Genomic DNA, 10,127 nt, shown 5'->3' with positions numbered 1-10,127 from the left:
ACTCCAGATTTTCTATTTGGTTGGTTTTTAAATAACTTTTCATCTTTCTGATATATTGATATTCTGTATTTGGTGAGACATTATTGACACACTTAAAAATAATTTTTAGACATGGCTTATTTTAGCTCATGGAACATATTCATAATAGCTAGCTTAAAGGTTTTGTCTAGAAAATCCAGTATAAGGCTCTCTCAGGGACAGTTTCTAGTGACTGATTTTTTTTTTCCTGTGTATAGGCCATACTTTCCTATTTCTTTGCAGATCTCATAATTTTTCTTAAAAATACTAGAGCTTTTTAGGTAATATAATATAATTTGGAAACCCTAAAAATCAGACACTCACCCCTGCAGGGCTTGTTGTCATTGCCAGTTTGTTGCTGCTGTTTCTGTGGGGATTTTGTTGTTGTTGTTGTTGTTGTTGTTGTTTTTTGTTTTTGTTTTTTTCTCACTTTCCTGGACTAATTCTGTAAAGTCTATATTCCCTGAAGTCTCTTTTCAGTTAGCTTAGTGGTCAGCTAATGATTGGACAGAGATTTCCTTAAATGCCTTGAGCTAGTAAACCTGTTGACAAGGAGCTCTGTTTGTGGGTTCAGGCACACCTTCAGTGCTCAGGCAGCTTCTAACTCAGTCTTACCCTTCACTTCCTACTTGTACAGGGCCTCAAGGTCAGCCAAAGTGAGAAATTGGAGCCCTCTTAGGTCTTTCCTGAGCATGTGGACAGCCTTGTAGATCCCCTGGAGTATATCATAACTTTCAAAGTTCTCTGCAGACATCTCATTTCACAGATCTTCCTTTTAAATCTCTGGCCAGCCTCTTGTTTGCCTCAACTAGTGTCACAGACTTAGGCAGCTGTGATGTAAAACAGTTGAAACTGATTATGTTTGGCAAATGTCCCAGGGATAGGGATTTCTCATGGAGAGGGTCCCAAGTAGGGTTAAAGAATGACACGCCCTGTAAATGAAACTTTTCCAGAGAATGAAGATGTAGGTCAGATAGTGACAATAGTGTAGGGATGGAGCTTTCTGAGGAACTCCCAACTAAGTCTGTCGATCCACCCTGAGAGGCTTCAAGGCTGCTGGTTTTCAAGGCTACTGTGGAGCTGGAGGCAGAGGGATGGGAAAAGCTAGCACCACAAACCCCGCTGTTCTTGCCAAAGCACAGGAGTTCATCTCGGATAAGCATCCTTCAGATTATCAGTAGCCTCTGGTTAATTTCTAGAGCTCTGAAAAAGTTGATTTTGGTAATTTGCCAGTATTTTTGTTGTTTTACGGAAGAATGGGTTTACAGAGGTCCTTACTGCTCCATTCCAGAAGGCCCACCTCTGGTTAGAGATCTTTTCTAAAATCAGTCTTGCTAGATGTTACCTAATAAGGTAGTGTTCACTGGAATTGGGATTAAAGTACTGCCCTCACACTGAAGCTATCTGGGCACAGAAGGGAAAAAGAAGACACTTAAAGGATGAAAAAACTTGCTTTAGGACCCACAGAGTCATTTCAAAGTATTGGGGTGATTGGAACCCCTTGGTAAAAGTCAATGGGCTGCCAGGTCTCTCATGAGGTCCTTGACAACGGATCCAGTACATTCTTGGGACCCACCCCTGGCAGATGCCTTTTCCAGGGAAAGGGTGCTGCCATTTTTTAGTCTTTCTTCCAAGTTACAAGTTGCATATTCATGTTCCTCACAACTTACCAACAAGAAAATTATCCATTTTACAGATGATGAAACTGAGGCTCACAGAGGTCAACTCACATGCCCCAAGTCAGAGCATTTGTGAATGATAGTGAGGGGATCTTACTCCAGAGTGAAAAGTACTCAGGTGTCATCAAATCCAGCCTCCTGACCCCCTGTTTGTCTACGTGGTGGGCAGAAAGGCAGTCTGTGGAGGTGCCCGCACTTTCAATTTTGAGCACAATAGGTTCAGATCCCCTTCATATACCCCTCTTCTCTAGGAGTTGCCTCCCCACTGGCCACAGAGAAGGGAACAAGAGCAAAGTTACAGGCACAGCTTACCCCTGCCAGACACCTTCTGAGGTGGGATCCCAGGTCAACTCCTGCCTCCAGTCAGGGGCCAGAGCCTCCAGACAGTGCCCCAAAATTAAGGGTGACAAGGGAAAGGGTGGTTGGGACTTGAGGATTGGGATTATAAGACCACCCCCTTCATGTGCTCGAACCATGGTCCTGAGTGCCCAGAGCCCCACCCAGGCCACCTACAAGCCCAGTGTGGGGAAGAAAGAACGGCGTGTCCCCAAATGCTGCATCAGCCTGAGCAGCCCACACTCCTATCCCACTCCCAGACTGCAAGCAAGGGGACATAGTCACTGCAAAATCATTTAGGAAAGGCAAACTTTATTTTGATATCTCGGAAATTACCACAGTGACAACAATACACTTTCATGTTTTAAATCATCTTCAGATGCATGGTCTCACTGAGACCTCACGACAACCCTGAAAGGTAGGCAGGGCAGGCAACTACACATCCACCCTACTGGGGACTTGTGGGAGGCAACGCAGCTTCCATGTGGAACTTTACACATTCCATGCAGATACCTCCTGCTTCAAGTCCAGTTCTTCAATACCCCAGGAGGTACAGCGCTTCACCAGACACAACAGATACCTGAACTCCCTCCACTGTAAAGCACAGGATTGGGCCACCCCATCTCTAAACAAAGCACCCCATCAGAAGGATAGTTCTGGCGTGGACAGAAAGAGGGGTTTTTCCTTGCAATCCTGTTGGGAAACAGGTGGAGGGAGCAGCCCTGTTTCTGATGTTCCCTTCTGACTCTTCCCCAGAAAGAAGGCAGGGCTGCACCTCCTCCCTCTGCAGGGGCTGGACTCAGATCTAGTCCCAGGCAGCCACTCACATCGGGAAGCCTCCTTCTCTCATGAGCCCTCCTCAGTCCTCAGAGCAGGAGAACCCCATGCAGGGGCTACCGCCTCTATCTGCCAGCGGCACACAGGGCACTTGGCCGTATCCCTGAAGACCCGCCAGGCACAGTAGCTGCAGAAGTGTGTGTGGCCACAGGGCACAAGGCAGGTGTTGGCAGCGTGACAGAAGCAGATGGCACACTCCTCTCCTGGTATGGCTGGGAGAGAAGACAACACAGGTCAGGGCACGTGGGGGAAGGGGTGGGCAAACCACTTACAATGTGACCACAGAGAATGACAGAGAAATGCAGCTGTATTTTGAAGAATATCACCTAGTGAGAAAATGCTTACCGTGTAATCAAGTGAAAAAAAAGGGGAAGAAAGCCATAATGTGTGTGTGTGTGTGTGTGTGTGTGTGTGTGTGTATGCACGCATGTGTGTGTATAAAATCAAATTCCAATTAGAGAAAAGGAAAACAGAGCACAGACAAGTCCCCATGTATACACATGTCTATATTAATGACCAAAAATACTGGGAAGAAATCCACCCAAGAGGTAATGGGTGATTTCTTTTTTTTTTTACTTTCCTCTTTATTCTTTAATCTTTTTTTATTTTTTACAGACAGTCTCACTCTGTCACCCAGGCTGAAGTGATCACAGCTTGCTGCAGCCTCAACCAGCTGGGCTGAAGTGATCCTTCCACCTCAGCCTCCCAAGTAGCTGGGAACACAGGCATGCATGACTGCACCCAGCTAATTTTTGTACTTTTTATAGAGACAGAGTTTTGCCATGTTGTCCAGGCTGGTCTCAAACTCCTGGGCTCAAGCCATCCTCCTGCCTCAGCCTCCCAAAGTATAGGAGCCACTGCACCCCACCTATCCTTTCATCTTTATTTCCATTGGCAAAGCATTTACAATGAATGTGGATGACTTTTTAAAGCAAGAACAAAATAACACTGTCTGTTCATGAATGTGCTCTTATAACTCACAGAATGGGCCAATGCTCTTGCAGGTAGAGCTGCCAGGTTGCTTTTAGCTTTCCAGTAGGCAGAGCCAAATCTTTTGACCCAAAGCCTATGACAGACTTGAATGAACAACCAGGGCATGGGGCTTCCCTCCCTACTCCAGGTGCTGGATTCCTGGGGAGTCCTTGGTGCTTGGGAAGGCACTCACCTTCTGGCTCAGGCACAGTCTTGCTGCTGAGGTCCCACAACATGGCTGTCGGGAGCCAGCTGTCTGTGGGATCTGAGGCAGAGAGAGACACTTATGTCCAGGACTGCAACTCCAGGTGCCCCATCCCGCTCCTGGCCCCACAGCAAAGTGTCCAGTCTCCCTTCTTTCCTGGGTTACAATGCTGAGCCCCTATTCCCAAATTTTAAGACCCTGTACTGGTCATCCCTTCCCCAGCTTAACCCAGCTGAGAATCTGAGAATCCGTGGGGCTGCAGATTCTTCCTCCTGTGCCACCCGTCCTCCAGGCCCTTCTTCTTTGCCCTCCAGCTGCTGCCTGAATGGAGACCCTTGGCCAAGCCACATTCCCAACCCAGATGGGCATCACCATCCCCCAAGAGCCTGGACAAACACAGGTTCTGGGGTCCCACTCCAGACCCAGCAAATCGGGTGCTCCAGGTGTGAGGTGCTGGCAGCTGTGGCAAATAAACGATTTTAGCAAATCTGCTTGCAGGAGGGAGGGAGTGGACCACCACCGAGCCCAGGAATGCCAATATTTCTTGTTATGGGTATTGTCTCTCTGTGCTTCCCTGAAATCTACTTGCCTATGGGGTGGCTAGAGGGATGGCTCTCCTTTCCCCACCCACTGACTGAGAAACTCAGCTTTCTCCCTGCAGGCACTCTCCATGCACACCTCTAGCCCCACCTGTGTGTTCCCTTTGCTTGCCACTTTTGTCTCTAGTGAACTCCTATTTAGACTGCAAAGCCCAGCCCAAATGTTTCTTTCTTTGTAAAAGGAGGTGGACATTTTAGCAGATGTTTGGGTTAACAGATGGTAGGAGTGTTGGTCCTATCTACTCATCATTCTTAGGGACAAGACTGCCCTCCCTACGACTGGGCCTTGTCTATCTGATGTCTCCAGTGCCCAACTTCACAGCTAACACTGGACAGGGGCTGAATGTGAACCTTCTTCCTGTGGCTCTAGATTGGTGTGGGGTGCCACTGGAGCTCCCATCTCCCCACCTCCCCTGCAGGGTCCCCACGGTCGCCTCACCCAGCAGCTCGATGGCCTTGGTGGTCCCGTACACGTCCATCACGGCCCAGAGCGGGGCGCCCACTGGTACACCCTCGCGCAGTAGGATCCGGCAGCCGGCGTTGACCTTGGCGAAGAGGCGGCCGCGGCGGTCCACCCAGAAGCGGACCACGTCCCCCGCAAGCGCGCAGCCCTCGGGCAGCATGGCTGCCCAAGTCGGGGTCTGCTTCTCCAGGTCCGGGCACATGAAGGGTGGCAGGCTGGGCGCGGAAACGCATGCGGGGTCCAGGCGCGTGAAGCCCACGCGGAGGCCGCCGCACCAGCCATGCTCCTCCCGCAGCACGCGCAGCGACACGCGCTCGCCTAGGCGCACCGGCCGCTGGCTGAACACGATGCCATCATGGAACGTGGCTCGCCTGTGTGCGGTGCAGCCACTCGTGTCCAGACGCACTTGTGTGCCTTTGGCCTCGGCATGGAAGCGAAGTGCGTCTCGGGGAGACTTGGCGTCTGTGGGTTGGGGATGGAGAGTGTCAGTGCTGACTGGGTCTAGACCCACCAGCTCCCCAGGGAGCCCCCAGTATCTCAGAGGCCCCCACACCTCGGAACCACTTTGACCTTCCCCTAGGGACAACTTCCACCTCTCTCGTTCCTGTAGGGATATTGTGAAAACTATAGGAACTGATGCCTATTTGTGATCTGCCTGCGACCAATCTAGTAATGGTTATCATTGTTCAACAGAAAGATGAGGGTTAGTCAGGCATACATATCTATGCGTTTGTTATACACATTTTTGGGGTTTTTGTTTTTGTTTCAGAGATGAGTTCTTGCTGTGATGCCCAGGCTGCTCTTGAATTCTTGGCCTCAAGTGATCCTCCTGCCTCTGCCTCCCAAAGCGCTAGGATTACAGGTATGAGCCACTGTGCCCAGCCCATACATTTATTCTACATGCACCTAAAAATAACGGAAGAGGAGACAGACTGATTTGCTGACTGTGGTCCGCCCTGGGAGACCATCTGCTGTTCCTTCTCTGTTTGTCTCTCTGGCTTTCCCATGGAGAACTGCATCACCTGTGAAGGCCATGGCCCCCAGTAATGGAGTCGTCCTTGTCCTGGGAGAGAAAGGGGTCTGGCTGCTCCCCCCAGGGTGTGGATGCAGGCTCAAGAGGGAGTCCCAGGCTAGCCCCTCAGAATCCTAGGTGGGGTCCAGCCCGGCTCTGGCATGGGCTCTGAAACCAGGGGACTTCCCACATACAGGACTCTGCCTGGTGGTCAGACGGGGAAATCACCTCACTGAGCAGCCCTTCCTCTCCACTCAGCCTGCAGGAAGCTGGCAGGGCTTCCTACCCCACAACTGCCTTAGCTGGCCCTGCCCCTCCCTTCCTGGCCTTGCTCTTTCTGGGCTGGGGGAAGGAGGCTGGCTGGCTGCTTGCTGTTGAAAATTAAAAGGTGAAATCAATTAGAATTTGAGCTAGACCCCAACCTACAGGAGCAAGGCCACTCCCCTCCCAGATCAGGTCATACTCCCCTGGCAAGGCAGGCACTCTGACCACATACAGGTTTACACCTTCTATCGGAGCCCAGGGCCAGGAGGCTCCATCTGATCAGGCACCAGGACACCTTTGTGGTGAGTGACTCTGTCTCTGACTTCCACAGGCCAAAGGTAAGCCTACCTGAAGTGACCTTTCCCCAGGATTAGGGACCAGCTCTCACTGTGGCCTTGGGACTCTCACAGAGCCCAGTGTATCCACATCCACCCCTCGCCCGCGCCCTACCCATGCCTTCCCGTGATGCACTCATCCTCCCCCGCCCCCTCCCATCCCGGCAGGCCTGCCCAGTTCCAGTGCCTCAAGGCTGCACCTAGGCAAGAAGTCCTGGAGCAGCACCCATGGACAGCTGGAGCCAGGCTGGGGGCCCTGACATCAGTGAACCTGTCCTTGTACCCATGGTTGAGGCTGCTCCATGGAGGGCAGTGAGGCACCAGCTGGGCCATGGCTGACACCCCCATTCCAGACCTGCCCTGCTGCTGGCCCAGGCAGGTTACTGCTCTCCGGTGCATAGCCTCCTCACCCACAAACAGCAGTGATGTGCATTTCCAGCAAGACCAGGCATCCTGGGACACCTGTCTGGAGTCCTGTTCACTGCCTGCCTGGCCAGGCATGGGGCTGGGGTGCCAGGGCAGGCAGGGGCTCTTGGCATAACCTGCCACAATCTAGGAGGGCAGAGGCCAGCCCTTCAGCTGAGTCACGGCCCATCCCTGAGATGGGAACTGGAGAGAAGCCCTGGAGTAGGCTTGGCAAGAGACCCAAGCAATGGCCCTGGACAAGGGGCCATGCCAGAGATGGTGGCTGGCATCCAAGACCTCTCCACGAACTACCATACCCAATCCTGCTGCCATCCTGAGAGGCAGATGGTGGGCAAGTTGCCAGCCCTGCCCCACAGCAATCAGGGGCAGAACTAGCGTCCATGAGTTCTCCCAGTCTCACCCATGCAGCCCCTACAGGGAAAGGGGCACCCGTTGGGTCAGGGGAGCTGGACCCCTGTCGTGCTCTGCACCATGGGCCTCGATGGAACCAGCAGAGATGAGCCCGTCGTGGTTGGGGATGGAGTTTCCACCCCACCCTCTAGGCAGGTGCCTGGGACATAGGCTGGCTCTATGCAGGACTGGTTCTGGGGGCAGGGAGGGGTGGAGGATAGGAGGTGACCTCACTGGTCCATCCACTTCCTGGAGGGAGTAGGGAACTGGCTAACTGGAGGCAGTCCAGGGAGGATGGGAACTCCCCCAGAATGGCCTTGAGGGTACAAGAGGCCCTGGGAGCCCGTGAGAAGCAGGCCTTGCCTTGGAGGAGAATTTGACAGTTTGCAAAGCTTCCCGCTCCCTGCCTCGGAAGCCTTCGCAGCAGCCCTGTGTGGAGCTAAGTCCTCATGTCACCGGGGTTGGTAGGTGCTGAGAGGACGGGGTGGCTGAGCAGGTCACTAGAGGCCAGAGCACCTGAGCAGTCTCCTCTGTACTGCTCACTCAGGCTCCGCCCCCTACCTCCATCAGCCCCCTTCCCCTCCACTCCACCCCCACCTGGCAGGGGAGTGAAAGGTCCCTTAGGGCACAGCCTCTTGTCTAGGAAGACTCTTGGTCTGTCTATATGGTCACCTTGGCTATTCAATGTGCACCACCAAGGCTAAGTGGGGTTGAAACCCACTCTCACCCCGCCAGCCTGGCAAGGGCCTGCAGGGACCAAGTCTACCTACTTCAGGCAGGGCTCTGTGCCTGGGTCTGGAGCAGGATCTGGGTGGCCTGACAGATGTGATCGACACCTCCACTCCACCTGACTCCTTCCATGAGGCCTGCAGGGGTCCTCCCACCCTTTGACCCGGGCAGCCTGGGACACCCTACTCCCAGGGTGGGGAGTGGTGGAGGTGGGCATAGGCCATGTGTGGCTCTCCAAGCAGGCCTCTCCTCAGCAGCTGGGCTAGCACACGGCTCAGATCACCCCAGTGCCCAAGCACCCTCACACTCAGAGGCGGTTGCTCTTTCTATGGGTTCCATTTTCAGGCAGGACCCTGAGCTCAGAGAAGCAGAGTGCCCTGCCCATGGGGGATCTCTCCAATTACTCCACCTGCCCTGGGGTCCCCATTGCTGAGGGTGGACTGCCTGCCGGCAAAACAGGGCCTTTGGGGTATCTCTACTCCACAACATTCCAGATTCTCTAAGCTCTTGGAATTTGAGTGGGGCAGGGGCACCCACTTGCTCAGCAAGAGCATTTAGGGATCTCCATCCTCACCACTCCTCCAGGCATCAAGCATTTTGGAGTGCCAGGCACCCCTAAGCACTTTGCAGCCTCTTTTCCGCCTCATTCCACCTTGGGGAAAGTCCTCAGAGCTTGGGAAGGCTGTGCTAGTCATCCATGTTTTTGCAGCCAGAAAGTGGGGGATCCGCACTCCCACGCCACCTCCTTTAAGGCCCGTCATTTCCCTGCCAAACACAGTTACTGTGACAGCATTAGTGGCTCTGGGCACATCTAGGTGCTGGTCTGTGAGCCTGTGGTGCCCACCAGGGGACTGAGGGCCCTGAGCCCAGGCTTCCAGCTTTTTACCTGGGAGGGCAGGTCTAGAGACGCACAATTCCAGTTGCTGGTGCTCAAAGACCAGGTCCTCCATCTCCCATCCGCACATGGCCCTTCCAGTAAGGGACACCTGTGGCTTCAGGTGAGGCTCTCAGAGAACCTTTGTGCCTATCATTCTTTTGATTTGTGCATTTGATTTGATAAAGATCCCTATAGGCCAACAGGCGTTGTCCTAGACTGCAGATGTGGAAACTGAAGCCCACAGCTCAACTTGGCAGAACTGGGACCCCACCAGCCCCCTAAACTTTACGCTGACCACACCTCTACTCCGGCAGTGACACAGAGCGCCCTGCACTACCTGTACCCCCGGTCCAGAGACCAAGCTCTGGCCTCACAGGAGGTCTACTTACTGGCCTCGAAGCAGAGCTGGGCACCCATCAGTCCAAGGTCCTCGGGCACAGGTCCCCAAGTCTAGAAGGAACTGCCTAGAGAAGGCCAGTGGACAGGTTTCCAAAGATTCAGCAGGTCTGCTTTTTATGGCCAGAGATCACGTTACAAGGTTGATGATTAATTCGATGGTGCTGTCATGAGTTACTATATCCAGGGGATTTCCCGATGATTTCTCCTGACTTGCAGCCAGACCTGCTGTAGCTGGCCAGCCTAAAAGAAGGAAACAGGGACTGGGGACACGCCTGGGAATTTTTTACGGTAGCCGTCTCTCTCACTTCTGACCAATGTCAAGCTGGCTGTGCATTGTAATGGTCCGAGGATGTTAATAAATACCTAAGCCCAGCCCCGCCCCCAAAGGCTCTGGTTCCACTGGCCTGGGGTGGAACCCAGGTATGTGGAGTTTACAAAGCAACCCAGATGATTCTGATGTGCAGCCAGGGTGGAGATTCACTGCTGCAGAGACCCTGGCACACAGAAGACTGAGTAATCTATGTTGCTGAAGCAACTGAATTGCATTTGCTGCATCCCAGGGCCTGCGAAGTTGTGCCCCTCCAAC

The 10,127-nt window shown here is 53.0% G+C and overlaps 1 protein-coding gene across 1 annotated transcript; it reads right to left on the bottom strand.

Annotated features, from left to right (window-relative positions):
• Positions 1-2,328: 2,328 nt before the first annotated feature.
• Positions 2,329-9,762, bottom strand: NEURL3 (neuralized E3 ubiquitin protein ligase 3). Its single transcript, XM_017524123.2, has 4 exons — positions 9,532-9,762; positions 5,086-5,571; positions 4,036-4,107; positions 2,329-3,082 (listed from the first exon to the last, which is right to left on the bottom strand). Exons 1-4 carry the CDS (start codon positions 9,557-9,559, stop codon positions 2,880-2,882), a joined length of 789 nt encoding a protein of 262 aa, XP_017379612.1. The 5' UTR covers positions 9,560-9,762; the 3' UTR covers positions 2,329-2,879.
• Positions 9,763-10,127: the final 365 nt, after the last annotated feature.

Source organism: Cebus imitator, unplaced genomic scaffold, assembly GCF_001604975.1.
Source record: "Cebus imitator isolate Cc_AM_T3 unplaced genomic scaffold, Cebus_imitator-1.0 Scaffold31, whole genome shotgun sequence".
NCBI lineage: Eukaryota > Metazoa > Chordata > Mammalia > Primates > Cebidae > Cebus > Cebus imitator.
This window is presented reverse-complemented; position numbering and strand designations above follow the sequence as displayed.